The 16,132-nt window shown below is 42.4% G+C and overlaps 1 protein-coding gene across 2 annotated transcripts in view; it reads right to left on the bottom strand.

Moving 5' to 3' along the window:
• Positions 1-16,132, bottom strand: part of SFMBT2 (Scm like with four mbt domains 2) — a 114,766-nt gene that overhangs the window by 36,510 nt on the left and 62,124 nt on the right. For both annotated transcript variants that reach the window (XM_085215190.1, XM_085215268.1), the window contains exons 8-11: positions 9,757-9,858; positions 9,003-9,150; positions 3,674-3,756; positions 1,160-1,286 (exon numbers count right to left, since the gene is read on the bottom strand). In XM_085215190.1, coding sequence (XP_085071316.1) covers positions 1,160-1,286; positions 3,674-3,756; positions 9,003-9,150; positions 9,757-9,858 — 460 coding nt within the window. The remainder of the gene's footprint in view (positions 1-1,159; positions 1,287-3,673; positions 3,757-9,002; positions 9,151-9,756; positions 9,859-16,132) is intronic.

A 16,132-nucleotide genomic window follows, 5' to 3' on the forward strand; every position in this document is an offset into this window, starting at 1 on the left:
TTTGTGCAGAACAGGCACAAGACTTCATCTCCAGTGGGATCCCTGCAAGAACCCCTTGTCCCAGCCCCTGTAGAACTCTCCTTTCTTGCTATCATCTGCTTGACTGGGATTTGTAACTCCATTAACATCTTCCTAGCTGTTTTGCCCTGGAAAAGCCAAAATAAACCTGAATTAAGGGTTACAGCAAGATTTTCCCTTTTGGCTGGCAGCATAAGGAACGGCACATCTTCCTTATGCATTCATTCAGAAGCACAGATCTTAGAGCTTGGTGATGAGCTATAGGCCATGTGAATTGCCTTTGGTATTTTCATGGTTCTCCAAAAGAAATAAAAGAAACATATGGCATTTGTAGCCGATCGTGACCCAATAACCATTGATTTCATACAGAAAATGAAGTTCTTATATTGACTGCAGATGAAGCCAGCAGCTTCTAACAACAGTGTGTTAGTTTGATGGGTAAAAATTAAAATATGTTGTGACAAGGATACAGCAGCTTTATGGCTTATTACAGCACTCATCTGAACGCTTAAATTACTATGGCTTTCTACTCTTTAGAACTAACACTCTTCTTAAAACAATACTAAAGATCCCTGTGTGCTTTCTAAACTCTATAATACAGAGTTACTATCTGCAGGCTCAGAAAAGAGAAGGTAGATGGCTGTGAGCAGGAAATGGCTGAGGTAAGGAGCAGCACATGTTGGTGAGGGTTTAGGGATCCAGATGACAAAAACGAGTGAAAGGAGCAGAAAGGAAGGAGGCTGCAAGTGAACAGAAAATCTCTTCATGGTCAGATATTTTGGTGATCCTGTGTGAAGCTGAGAGTTGGACTCAGTGAATCTTACGGGTAAATTCCAACTTGGGATATGATTCTATTATTCCACAAGAATGTATTTGAAATGTGAGTGGAAGTCTCAGTCACATAAACAAAGCAGGACAGAGATCCATCATTACAGAAATCCCTGAAAACATCCATGTTGGTTGAGAGGCTGGAAGCTCTCTCCTGGAGGGATCAGGGGATGTCAATTCTCAAAAACAATTATTAGTCAATATGTATAAACAGGTAAGGCCAGAGTAAGCAACACTGGACAGAGTATGAAGGACAGAGTTGAGAGGGTTTGAGTGAACTACACAAAACACAAGAAGCATTTGTAGCACATACCTTCGAGATGAAGCCACATTAACCGTCCTTTAACTGAAGTGATAGAAGCAACACATATCTCTGCAGGGTTCCTAGGGTTCACTGCCTCCAGCTTCATGTTCTTTGTAAAACCACGACTGAAGGATGTCTGAAAGAGTCAAGGACCAACAACGAAATATGGCTTTAAACAGACTGTCTGCTGGGAAGAACAACTTCAGCATGCTTTGCTTTTCATTCTAAGTGAAGAACCTGAAGGCATCCAGGTTCAAAACAGAGATGCACTGATCACACACATGGAAAGTCAGAGATGATGACAAATCAGGAACAAGTACAGGAGGTTGGTGGGTGCAGATGGTGCCAGTCATGCTTACTGCCACAGCAGTAAATCTGTATGCTTAAATATACAGCACCAAAGAAAGTCTTCCATGGGTTATCTGAGGTCCCCACTGTCCTCCCCCTCTTCCTGAACAACGGCAAAATCAGGTTCGATGTTGCTGCAATGGTTCCCAAATGAGTAGTCATCTCTCCAAATATGAAACAAAATGATAAACAGGTGAAGTCATGAGCTTGCAAGAACGCAGCAGCCCGCACTGAATGAAGACTTCAGCAGCCAGAGAATCTGCAGTTCCAACCATTTAGGTACCTCTGCTGTAAGAAAAAATGCCCTGGAAACCTGCTTCAGTCTGAGGTTCCCCAAGTTACTCTTTATTAATTTCCATCCTTACCCTCCATCCCTTCCAGTGCCCTTTCACTTCTCTCTTAAGCTCCAGCATTGTTTGGACTGTCCCAGTCCTCACTCTGCAATAAAAACTGCAACCGGCCAGCAGTACAGAAAAGCAGGGTAAGTTTGTTTAAATGCCTGCTACACTGCCTAACAAAGAAACATCATTTATCATCGCACAGGCTCCTTTCAGTGCACTTCATTGCTGGAGGCTAATTTATACAGAATCAATGACAAAACAGTTAGCTGGGAGTTTATTTTACTAAGCATTTGTTCGTGTCAATCCATTTCATAACTGACTCTCCTTGTTAAACATCCCCCCTAGGGAAATAGCTACAGCATATCCACTTCCAGCACCACGTCTGGCTGCAGTAGGTGGAAAATGTGCCTGCAAAGAGGTTTTTGTTGAAGAGCTGCTCATAGGCATGAAACAAATGGACCAACCTGCACTTACTGGACAACAGTAAGATTACAGCTCTCTGCAGAGAACTGTGTTATCAACACTGAAAGCATAACAGACACATGTTCATCTGATTAACGTTTCCTTAAAATAAACAGCATTTCGACCTGATTTAATCTTTGGAGAATATTACACAGAGGCAGTTTTCAAGGGTGCCAGCGCTGAGATCCATTACTTGACAAAGAGAAGGAAATAAAGAGTGCTTGCACAAGGGAAGAAATGCAGCAGTTGTTCCACTGCATAGGTATGATGCAGCACTACTCAATTTCCTTCTGCACTTTCAGCAATCTCAGCTTGAACTCCAGAGGGTTTTGCATAGAAAGGCACAATAAATGGGGTAAAGAAATCTGAACTTTGATTTGGGCAAAACTCTGTTGATGGTACCGCTCTTCTGAATTCATCTGCTAGAAGTGTTCAAATCCACCAATACAGCATCAGTGGTTTATTCCAGACCAGACTGTCCTTGGGCTGCCATGGATGAGGAAAGCCACTTGACACCTCCAAGAAACCATGCAATAACACAACTGGAGTCTTGTTGGACTTTCTTCATTCTGCTTTTTATAAATACACTGTCATTCAGTCTCATGACTGCTGAGTAGTAATGAAGGGGTATGCAGCTCCCCAAGGAACCTGCTCCCACAATTCACAACACTGCTTTCTTCTGCAAATCCTCCTGTGCTCACTTTAGATGCCACTGAATTTTCAATGTTTTAGTTGTTGATGAGATCTCAATTTGGATAGTAGGAGTAACTTCTCCAAAACAGTGGTTGGGCACTGGAATGAGCTGGCAGGGAGGTGGAGGATTCACTGTCTCTGGAGGTGTTCAAGAAATGTGGTGATGTGGTGCAATTAGGTACCTGCAATTAGGGACGTGGTTTAGTGGGCAATATTGGTGGTAGGTGTGCACTTGGACTGATCTTAGAGGTCTTTTCCAACCTTTATGGTTGAAAATGATGATTCCACCTCAATTTGCCTCAGCTTAGAGGAGCATGAAAAAGAGGTTATTGGCAAGGTAGAACATCAAGGGATTTTTTTTTTTTAACCCGGTTTATGGGATTTTTTTAATAGCATTACAATTATTTTTAATAGTCAGTGCAGATCCCTCCTGTGCTAAGTGCTGTATAAAACCAGAGAGAGAGAGAGATGAAGAGCAAGAAATCCAACTGATTTCAGAAAAGAAAAGAGTAAGATAATATTTTTTCTATTTCAGAAACAGAAATCTGAAACACCTTTCTGGCTTCCTTCCTCAAACAAACTCTTGCTGGTTTGGGGAAAGGTCCCAAAGGCTTGCAGCTTTTCTGTGCAAGCAATCAGGTCTTGACAGGAGCAATGCAAAGTCAAAAAGAGAGCTTACATTTCTAAAGCACAGGTGAGGTGCTGCTTCCGCTCCACACTGCTTCTGATAATCTGCCCAGTCAAAGTCCTGGCCAGAGTAACCTGCAGGACAACAAAACAAAATGTCATCAGCCATCGTCACAGGGAGAGTGCAAACGGGCCCCAAGCAGACAACCATTGATGTCTCAGCATCCCATCCCATATGAGTGCTATGTGCAGTGCCAGCATGCAAGGTCACCACTGTTGGCACTTCTCCAGCACTCACTCACACAACTTCTGCATTTCCCTTTGAAATCTCCGGATCTTCACTATGAAGTAATAAAACACAGTTATTTTCCTCAATTTCCCTTTCCAGTGAGCATCTCTCAGGCTTTAATAAATCTTTAATTACCTAGAAGCACTACTGTTCCCATTTTCTGGGTGGATTCATGGACCTCTTTCTCCATTCGTTAAGTACCTAAAAATTGGGACTTCAGGTCAACAGGAAGAGAATCGGCACAACCAGAAGCTGATCCATCCCTTCTCTTGTACCATGAGATAAATTCCTCTCTCTTTTCACTGTAACAGCTGTACTCAACATGAATGACTTTCCAATGGCTAAGAGTACATAAGCTGAATCCCACTCTATTAAGCATGTCATATGAGGTCATATGGAGACCTGGAGCAGAACAGGAAAATGAACACAGAATTCCCAGTTCCTAAAGGCTTCAGAATAGATGTGGTACTTAGTGGTTTAGTGGGCCATATTGGTGGTAGCTGGACAGTTGGACAAGATGACCTTAGAGGCCTTTTTTCAACCTCAATGACTTTATGATTCAATCAGATAATCCTTTCAGCCTCTTGTTCTAAGCAAAAATGGAAGAAGCAGTGATTGATAGGGGGGGCACTCAAACAGTCCTATCACAGAGACCCAAATCCCTATTCCTCTATATTTCCTACCTAGCAATAAACTCTTGGAGCAGAGGGTTTTGTTTGGCTGGTTGGTTTTGTTGCTTGACTGATTTTAATCTGGTTTTTAGGATTTCCCAGTGCTTCATACCAATGAGTGTTATTCCCTATCCAGAGCCCTGGGATGATGCTGTAATAACATTATTGCAGAACTACACTCACTGGAAAGTTTCAGGAGTCATCTAAAGGACAAATTCTCCCTTTAATCTCCCTGCCTGATATCTCAGACTGGACTCAATCTTACAGAACATCCCTTAATGTCTTTTTCATTGGCAGTCAAAAAGGGACAGTCAAGATCAGATGGCAATTAATCATTTGTGACAGTGAAAACTGTGAATTTTTTTGTAGGCAAGAAAGGACCGGAGCACTGAGTGGAATCACTTATCCATCATCCGGATCCAAAAAAGAGCAAACATTTTGAACATGAAGTCCTGAGCATCCTGATAAGATGCAAGTATCTGGGATAAAATGAGCTTCTACTCCTAACAGCTGCACTCACAAATGAGCAAGATAGAGAGGGTCCTAAAATGTCTCTGCAGGGCACGAACACGCAGTAACAAAACATAATACTGTTTGCAAAGCTAGAAATAAACATGCACAGAGAAGTGACAAAGGGCCATAACTGAATCTTCATTTTTCACATGAAAAATACCTAGCATCTTTTTACATAAATTAACAACAATTTTTTCAACAGTACTGTCTTCTTGTTTCTTCTCTGTCTACTTTTTTTTCTCTCTTGTTATTTCCTTGCCAGATACTTTCAGGCTTCAGAAAATGAAATGGAAAACAGGAGGCGAAGTGCACATTGCATCAGAAGGAGATCCATCTGATCGCACACAGGTGTTGGCAGTGTAGATGCCTTGATCTGGCTTCCCTGAAGCATCAATGGAGAAAGATCTACTGGTGATTTGCATGCCCTCCTTCAGAAAGAGAAGAATCCCTCTACAAGTCTCACTTGCTCTCTGTTGACTCTAGAAGCAGCTATGGTAATGGACTCACATGGAGGCAGCCACAATGCAGATGTCTGCATTAAACAAACCAGGGCACGTCCCAGATGCCAGAGTACACTGCTCACAGGGACCCTAAACTCTGCCCACACTTTGCATGTTCTCAGGTCTCTGATGTAAACCCCTCATGGACAGCTCCTCAATCTTAATTGAGAGCAAAATCTTGGCAGAGTGGATGGGAAAGGCACGTTTCAATGAGGTATAAAAATCTGACTCACGTGTCACCATAAAACTAGCTGCACTATTCAAGATGCGAGGTTCCTTGTAGAGTTCAGTGGGAAGAAAGCCTGGGAAGGCAGCAGTGCAGTTTACCAGAACTTCAGCAGCCCAACAAGGATTGCTGAAAGAAGGCCATACTCAAGAACTGTCATCAAACAAGCCTGGCCCTGTGTGTACCTCATCATGGAGCCTCATGATGAGAACTAAATAGATGCTCTCATTAGCACATATTATTATCCTCTAAAGCTCTACCCTAGTAATAATGGTCAAAGCCTGCACAAATCTGCATGATTATTTACATGGGTTGATAGTGATAGGACAAGGGGGAATGGTTTTAAACTAAGACAGAGGAGATTTAGATTAGATATTAGAGGAAACTTCTCACACAGAGGGTGGTGACGCATTGGAACAGGTTGTCCAAGGAGGCTGTGGATGCCCCATCCCTGGAGGCATTCAAGGCCAGGCCGGATGTGGCTCAGGGCAGTCTGGTCTGGTGGTTGGTGACCCTGCACACAGCAAGGGGGTTGAAACTAGATGATCATTGTGGTCCTTTTCAACTCAGGCCACTCTATGATGGTTCTATGAATTACCTACTGCTCCCCAAATACACAGAATTTCACTGTCTCTGCTGTCTTGACTCTCAGCATTGAAGAGCTGTTTAAACCAACAGTGTAATCAGAGTCAAATATAACAATACAAATGCATTGAAAGTTTTAGAAATGGCATTTCTTTAGTAAGCCTTGTATTTAAGAGTGCTACTGTGGTATTTTTCCCCTCTCTTAACAGTTCATGAAAAGGAACAACTACTACTCTAAAGGGAAGTGGTCTATAAACCCAAACCCAATAAATATAAACAGTGCTTGTTCAATGTTTATACAGCAGCAGTAAATGGGTATTCATTTTTGGCACCACGCAGGAAAAATTGCTCTCTGTTTCTAGTAGCAAATGTTTGCACCTCCTGTTCATGACTCATCTACTGCATGTTTGGTTTCAACAAAGGCTTGACGGGCAAAAAGGCAAAAGAAGAGATATTAAAGAAATAAAGGACTTTGAACCCAAATATCTCAATTTGCAATACTATTCTGATGAAATAAAATCAATTAATTGTAAAATCAGTCAACACCCTGTCAATCATTATTTAACCCCTCCCGTCCGCCCCCCCCCAAAAATACTAGAATACAGCAAAGACTCCATCCACAAAGACAAAAAGGACTTATGTATTTTTCCCCATGTCATCTGATGGGACTTCAATATTCATGGGAATTTCTTGCCTTTCAAAATAGAAAGCTATGTTTGCAGCACTAAATATTGTCAATATAGTCATGGAGGAGAATGGCCAAATCTGCACATTTAAAAAAAAAGGAGCAAGTCTGGACACCTTAGAGCAGTTATGATTGGAAATGGGGGAATGCCCTCCTCCTTCCTGGACCCACTTGTAGACATATTGCAACCTTCTCCTGTCAGTTCTGACTGCTTCTTCACTGCAAGCTGATGTTACTCTTCTCAGAGAAGACCTCAGTGTGGTTCTGGATGCATTTCTTTTTCTATCGGCATTTTTTTGTGTGCTTTTTTGCTTGCTGGCTGTTTTTTCAGACAGCATTCCAATGTCTAACCACACTTTCATGACTCAAAGTGCATGTTTGCTGCTGGAGGAGTTTTTTGACCAAAAAGATCCTAAGATGCAGTTTAGGCATGCAGCCCTCATATACTCTGGAAGAAGCACAATATATTTTATGCTTCTACTTGCTACTTGATTTAAACCCCTTTTAATAGCTTCTCTCCATGATTTCTGATCTGACAGCAGAAAGCAAAGACTTCTTGCCCATTCTGAGGAGCCAAGGTGGACCCCAACCACTGGACATCACACCAGATACCTGCTAGCTGCTTAGCCTTTCCAGGACAAGTTGAAAATATCTGTAATGACAGGTGGAAGGATGCTATAGACACTTCTAATAATGCAGGCATTTAAAGAGAACTTGCATGTGCTTGGCCCATAGGACAGGTTCTGTACCAGCATGGAGTGGAAACTATTAAGCCATGGCCCTTTATATAGAAACGTCTGGTCTATGGTTAACTCTATGGAGTTAATAAGGTGGCCTGGGGGAAGCTGCATGGGAACTCATGGTGGAAAAAATAAAATGCTGACCACTGAGCACTTACATAGTCACAATCTTTACACTTGGATTTAAGCAAGAGGAAGATAAACATCCACAGAGTACATTTCTTTCAGTAAAAGCAACAGATTAATCACAGAAGCACTGTATGCAGCTGCACACACAGGGCTCCCAGACTTTGGTGGGAATTTCAAACTGCACATGCTGGATATATACATTATCTATATATCTTATATAAATTTAAGAGGCCTTTAAATCTGGCAGGGAATAGCCCTTCACTTTCTTGGGACCAGCAGCAGCATATTTCTTTCCAAAATGAAGACAAATATGCATGTACACGACTTCACAGGATATTTCTGTGAAGCATTTCTTCTCTCAAGCAATGTCATTTTTTGGCAGAAGTTCGACACCCTGACCAGAATAAAAAAATTTAACATTCCAGAAAGCCGACACATTTTGCAAGTGAAGAAATACTGCTAACACACTGCAGGTGGTTGCCTGAAATTGCAGTTAATTAACTGCACTGCTACAGAGATGGGAAATAGCACGGTCGGATGCTGTTCCTCCTGGCTCTGACCTGAGCACTGCTCTCAATTTGCCCCCGTCTGGGATTTTTTCGAGACAGGTAAGTAAAAATGCCTATGAGCTTCTGGGCAGGCAGCTGTGAGCTAACTGGTGAAGTACAGTCTGAATCCAGGAGATGCTGGGATTTCCGTGTTCTCTGCAGCTCAGGGTTGTTCCAATGGGGATGCTATAAGCGAAGCTACCTGGTTTGTCTCAAACATAATATGGCTCTTAATGCTCCTTTAGCAGTCTGCACACACAAAACATCACCAAGATGTGTTTTACAGGAATTTCCTATGCTTCAGTGCAGTTTGCTTCAGACAGACATTAATCCATCAACAATACATTTGCAGAGATGTTCACAGGCTGTTATGAGCCTCAGTGGCTCAACAAAGATGCTCTGGCTAGAGATGCTTAGCATGATGCTCTGCAGCAAAGAGCAGAGTGGTTTTAGAGGCAGTAAACAAGCTGCAAACCATTGAGAAGTAATACAAACCCTTGGGCGGTGTGAGATTGACTCCATTTTTAAGGCACCACTGTATTGGCAAGATCCCTAAGGAATCCGCATGGCAAAGCATTGAGATTTTGCTGGGTTCAGGTCTCAAGTCATCAATGGTCACTTGCAAATAATGATTGTTAAAAACCTAAGAAATGAAAAAGAAGAAAAAAATCTGATGTTAAATTTGCTGTAGCACCTGCAAACATATAAAACTGAAACAAACTGGAATCAAAGTGCACCTGAAGCAACCCACTCTCACCTAACGCTTTACATCTGTTTCTACCAAAGATATCAAGGCACAGATGGGTATACTGAGGCAAGAGAAAGCACTGTATCTCGAAGTCATTCAGTGTGCTTACAGCTAGGCAAGGACTGTAGGCAACACTGGAGACCTTATAGCCTTCCCTCCTCTTGCTTTTGAGGGTGTGGATAAGATACACAAGTATGCCCTCCAACCAGTTGTTTTATTTTAGATAGAATCACAGATGTGCAGGAAAAATATGTAGACATGGAAAGAAGACAGGGATAAAAGGGATTCCCTCTATCTGCATGAAACTGGCAGATGAAATTCATAGGATGTGTGCATGTGTTACCCAGTGATAAGTGCACATATAGTCAACCAGTGATGCTCATACAACAGAAACAACTGATGAAGAAGGGAACATTCATGGATATTTTCCTAAACATGGTGGAAATCAGTCAAGAGGTTCTTAAACACCTTTTCAGCCCTCATTCATTTTTGGGATCCTACCTTAGTCACTGATGCAGGACAGATATGAAACGGCTCCCTCATATTCACCGCCTCCAGCTTCATCCCCACAGTGAAAAAGTGGTTTCTCAAATCAGCATGGTCCTGGGGGAAAGAATAGGGAAGAGGGATAGGTGGTGTGTCAGCACCAGCCACGAAGGAAGGCTCAACATATTGGAGAATCTATTTGAAAGGTGTTCAGGTGGATCTGTCACTCAGGTGATTAGCAGATTGTCCACTGTCTCCAACTGCATGCTTCTTTACCTCCTGTGGGTGGAAGCAGACCTAATTGCCCCTGATTTGTCCTGATGGATGTCGGGTTCCTGTATGGCATCAAATAAAAACCTGGGCTGGTTTTCATGTACCATAAGATGGGAAGGTCTTCTGTCCCACTGGGAGAATAAAGGTGGAATAAGGCCCAGGACAATGAACTTGAACCCAAAAGGTGAGCAGTGAGAGAATCTGTTAGTGGAAAAACACACAGCTGTGTTCAGGTACATGCCTGTCACAACACCTTCATCCAGGATCAAACTTATCTACACAACAACCTTGGGGCATCAGGAGGATGCAGCACCTAACCTCAGAAACAACACAGGTTCAATTCCCTCACTTGCCACAAATGTGTTACATCTATCAAATGACTCCATCCTCAGGGATGGAGTCCTTATCTAACTAGTATAAAGGTTAGCAACCTAATTCCAAAGTAATGATTGTATTTTACACTGAACACTGAATGTAAAACAACATTTACATCATTTAGACCAACGTTGTCTAAATGACTCATGCATTAGCCAACACAACCACAAAAAGAAGAGCTGTTATATTTAAAACACACACACGCTGAACTCCAAAATATATGCAGAAAGCTTAGTATCTAATAAGAGGCTAGCAATGTCATTCCCATCTACATTCATTGCTACATGTTGTATTCTTGCTCTAAAATGATCTTCTATTGATCTGAAGTTGTATGTCATTACACTTTCTTTCCTAAGAACTTTTCTCTCTTGTAGACTTAATGACTTCTATTTTGGGATCTTACGTTCCTGGTGCCATTAGAGATAAGGATTTTTACTAGCTCCAATCAAAGCTAAAGGAATAGTTGTTTTCACCTTACCTTATCTTCGCGACATTAATGTATCTTTTATGTGAGAACCAAAAAGCAGCCAAAAAGCTTTCATAATGTCTTCAGTTTCACAGCAAAGGAAGTATATTCCAATGGGGAAACTGAGGAAGACAGCAATAATGGGCCAAAACACCACAATGAACTAATGGCTGAGAAAGGAGCAGACATTCAGGAGTTTGGGTGTCCTGCAGTGTAGCATCAGCTGTACTTCCAATTGCTGGCAATTACTTCCACATTACCAAAGTCCCAGCAAGCCACAAGACTGATTTCTGGCAGTTTCACAATGTTTTGTTGAATAAGAGCTTGATTCAGGGAAGAGAATTTGGCTCCTTGTACAGTGAAGCTGCTCAGTGTAAGCACTGCATTAAGGAAAGGTTATCAAAATTGCCATTGTTACCACTAGGAAAAGATGATGGCTGCAAAAATCAGACCTCACCAACACTGAACTTCCAACCTCCAAAGGCAGACAGCATCCAGACTGTAGAGATATCTCCTCCCTACACAAGGATCCACACCCAGCATCTCTCAATCCTTGGGGTGAGGTTGTAAAGAAAAGGCAACTTTGCAAATCATACATCTGGAAGCAAGCTTACACTGCAGCATCTTCCCATCAAAAGATCCAGGATTCAATTCACGCTCGCATCCGGCTTCAGTACATAATAAGCCCAGATCTACCAAAGTACTTAATCATGTTTATCCTTAAACATGCAAGTAGTTTCATCAACTTCGTATGTGATTTGTTGATTGAGATCAAAATACTTAAAATGATATTACTTCTCATTTTTATTTGGCTGGGCTCCTTTTTACTACAGCTTTTTTCAAAGGGAAAAAATAATCAAGTAGGAAAAATCATAAAAGTAATAACATTTAACATCATTTATTTTACTTGAACAGCCTATCACCTTTTGTCCATGTGCTATGTATCTCAGGATCAAATCTCCCTTACCATTCAGCATACCATGTAAACATCTTTCTCATTAAATTAATAGCAAGAGTAAACTCCTGCAGAGAACCCACGGGATCTTCGGTATGTCTCCCTTTTGAGGGAGAAAATTCTCTTTGAGTCAGGAGCATACTTTTGTTTGGAGAAGGGCTGTGGAAGTAAAAAGCTTGTCTGTGTTAAATGTCATTTTTAAGATGGAAAAGCTTTCATGGAGAAAAAGCCTTGATATTGTACCGCCATGGCAAATGGTCAGGATCTGGATATTTGATCTCTTTCACATATTTGTAAAAGAGAAGCATTAAAATTTACTTTAAGAGCCTCAGATTTTTGCAGCTGCAAAAAGAAAAAAAAAGATCCCTATGCCGTTCTCCTCAGCCAGCAGGGAATTGCTGAGGATTTGGCATATGCTCCTCTTCAAAATTCTAATTAATTTACATAATTCCTAAGAATAGGTTCTACAGAAGCGAAGGCAAAGCTTTTAATTAGTATTAGACTCAAAGTGATACACTGGATAATGAACTGCACTTGGCTCCTGTTATTCACATTGACAGGAAAGACGCTGTTAAATAAAAGCAGCTGCAAGATGAGGACTGAAGGGGTGAAGCTTTCCCTTCGCTCCCTCCAGAATCTGCAGTACAGCAAAAGCAACACCTGAAATGTTGTTGGGTGGCAGAAACCAACCTTTCCACACTGCGCACAGCATTCAAAGCCACCTATCAGGATGTCACCAGACATTTATTTCCAGCCACTATTCCAAGCGAGTTTGAATTTGCTTTCAAATGGAGTTGTACAGTCATTTGGGGCATTTTACAGCTTTGTGCATGGTGGATCTCTGCTCCTGCTGGCTGGCTTTTGGTGAGGCTGCACCTCGAGTACTGCATTCAGTTTTGGGGCCCTCACTACAACAGAGACTTTGAAGCTCTGGGATGTATACAGAGAAGGGCAACAAAGCTGTGAAGAGTCTGGAGCACAGATCTTATGGGGAGTGACTGAGGAAACTGGGATTGTCTGGTCTGGAGAAGAGGAGGCTCAGGGGAAGCCTCACTGCTCTCCATAAAAAAATGAAAGGAGGTTGTGGAGAGGTGTTCCCAGGTAACAGTGACAAAACAAGAGGGAATGGCCTCAAGCTGCACCAGGAGAGGCTCAGGCTGGATATTAGGAAGAACTTATTCTCAGAAAGAGTTGTGAGGCATTGGAACAGGTGCCTGGGGAGGTCATGGAGTCACCATCCCTGGAAGTGTTCAAGAAAAGGGTAGATGTGGCACTGAGAGTTGGCATGTGGGGATGGGTTGACAGTTGTACTAGATGATCTTAGTGGTCTTTTCCAACCTGAATGGTTCTACAACTTAGTGCTTCCCAGGAGCAGCTCCACTGCCATGCACATTTACAGGCAGTGAGCCTGCCTCACAAAGCTCACAATCTCTACGTGGGCAATGGAAATAACCTCCCAAGTCCTCCCTGCTGGAAAGCAGCCAAGAAAACCACTCTGATGCTGAGAAATCCCTTACAGCAAAGTGAAAATCATACTGAGGAACGTACAACGAATTAACGTGGTACAAGAACCAAGCTCACTCATTCAAAGGGTCAAAATCTCTAATATGATGGATTACAGCCCACAAGAGTGCTTACACGTAATGAATGGAAAACTACAGAATCCTCCACTGAATGAACGTCTGCCACTTACAGCCCAAACCCACAGGCAAAACCAAGGCTGTCACAACTCTCACTACAAATCCCGAGAAGCAATTAAAGTGAGCCTCACTCCTGCTATCTTAGAAGTTTTCAGACTTAAAATATAGCCAGGCTTTAAGAATACACAGGTGTAGGTGACAGTTAAATCTTAAAAAAAATCACCAACTTCCTCTAAGCACTGGTCTTCAACTCAGAAAGACATACTGCAAAATCATCATAGTCATCAGCCCTTTTGCTCAAGTCTTTTTACACTCCACTGGGCAGAGCAGATAGTTCTGGGACCTAAGTTAACCTAAATAGCTTTTGCCCATGGCATTTTGGGCAGCCGTGAAATAGACTGGTTGCTCTAGCTGTGTCTACAAATCCAAACAAGGGCATCTCTTCCAGGTTCTGAAATGCTCACTCTTACCCACTCTCCTCAACACACAAAAGTGGAGTCGTCTCATTCTAAGCCCAAAATCATGCATACTGTATAAGCAGAAAAGGCTCTAATTTGAACCCTGATTTTCAAATACCCCAAAACTCAGAGTTCTTTTGATCCAGGATAGTTCCTGCACACCATTTTCTATGAAACTCAGAACTAAGTCTGAGAAGTTGCAAAGTTGAGAGATTGATCATTAATAGCAATTAATAAATGATTGACCTGAGCCTCCTTTAATCCTCACCAGTTGCAACTGTGTGAAACGGTACTGCCTTCAATCACATCTCTCCTGGTTTACCGTGCTGAAGACAGAGAAGAAGTAGGTTCCACCAGGTATGATTGGAAACAAATTATTTAATTCAGTTTTGTTTTGAAAGAAATTGCTTCCTCCAGTGTTTTCCCTAATTCTCCAAGACACTGGCTGCTTCTGATAGCCTAATTTTAATCACAAAGCTCTTAGGTGGTAACCAGTCACAAGCACAGTAATAGCCGTGGTTAAACTGCCTCTACAGGAATCTGGCATTTGGTTTTCAATTGAGCAAAAAGAAAAAAATGAAGAAAGAAACCCTCCCAACTGCAATGCTCTGCATTATTTGCAGATGAATCGGTCTTGTCGTGATTCGTCAGCTCTCCTTGCTAAACGCTGTGCAATTTTCCCTGAAGACACGCTCTGCAGGGACACAGAAATCCTCCCGTAAGACATAACATAAGCAAATCTGCAAGCAAAATGTGAGTGCAGTCACACAAGGAGACCAAAATGTAGAGATGTGAGGTGGGATGAAGAGGAAAAGGTGATGGGAAGGAGGCTTTGAAAGTCCTGAGACCCTGAAGCAAGGAGCATGGCAGCCAGCTATCACAGCTGCACCTACCGAAGAGCCCCTTAAACACTGCAGATGCTTCTGCCTAGGATCAAATTTAGCCCTACAGATTTTAAGCTTCTCTTGTTGAATAAAAATAGTTACCATAGAAACAGCAACATTGCGGAGTAGCCGGTCTAAAATCTGAATACACCTTCTTCGTATGGTTTGGCCTGCTGCAGATGGCACCAGGGCAAAGACCCCCTCCTACACAGTGCAGGCTTTGATTTGCCTGGCTGGTGGAAGCACGGATTGCAGAAGCGAAACGCATCATTTTTTGTTATCATCTCACAGTAGAATTACAGTATCTGGGATTGCCACACCATTTCACAAGTGTTTGCTAGTGAATCCTTGCTGTGTCATACACATTGCTCTCATTTCACAAGTGGGAACACTAATCCAAGTGCTCAAAATGAAGCCATCAGTGCCTCTTCTCACATTTCTAAATAACTATCTTAGCTGTGATGACGGAATGAGTTTTCACAGAGATGTGCCTGGACAGATTCTGCCCTTAGTAACCTCTCACTACTGAAAAATCCATGGAAATCTGTTAGAAGAGAGAAGATCTGAACAAATTCTATGCACTGAAAACAGATCACAGCTGACTACTGTTTTCTCTCTCTCTCAAAAAAAATGTATTATTGGACAGATCCCTTACTGGACAGATGGCTTTTGGGTATCACCCATCCCCTAAACAGGAGTACCTGTTGTCCAAGTATCACAGAATTGTGTGAGTTGGAATGGATGTTGAAAAGTCACCTGGTCCAACTCCCCTGCAATGAACAGAGACACCTACAGCTAGAACAGGGTGCTCAGAGCCCGGGCCAGCACACTGACTCATTTCAGTAAAGGAAAAAACACTGCCGTGGAAAAGCTGTGGCATCCAAGCCCAGTCTGGATGGAGCCTTGGGCAACCCAGACTACTGCGTAGGGGGCAGAAGTAAATAAGGTCCCCTCTGTGATTCTGTGATACTTCAGGTACAAACTATCTCATACAGAGCTTGAATGCCATATACGAATTGGATCAGGCCCTTTTCTAACCTCTCACCACCCTGAGAGACCTCTGATCATACAAATGGAGAAAGAAAACCACACATGCTAATCGTGCAGCCAGAGGAATATGGAATACAGCAGAGTGAGGGAGCTGGTTCCTACTCAGCCCATCTGCTTTGCTTGAACTACCTCTAGCATTTCTCTTCCCAACCTAACATTCATACAGTGAGACCAAACAGTCTTCTGTGAGGCATCACAGAAGACTGGGTCTCTGGATTAACTTCATGTACCCTCATGGATCGCTTTGCCTCACCCACTCCTTTGCAATGCCCAATATTAGGACGGAGCTG

The sequence above is a fragment of the Meleagris gallopavo genome, chromosome 1 (assembly GCF_905368555.1).
Source record: "Meleagris gallopavo chromosome 1, MGAL_WU_HG_1.1, whole genome shotgun sequence".
NCBI lineage: Eukaryota > Metazoa > Chordata > Aves > Galliformes > Phasianidae > Meleagris > Meleagris gallopavo.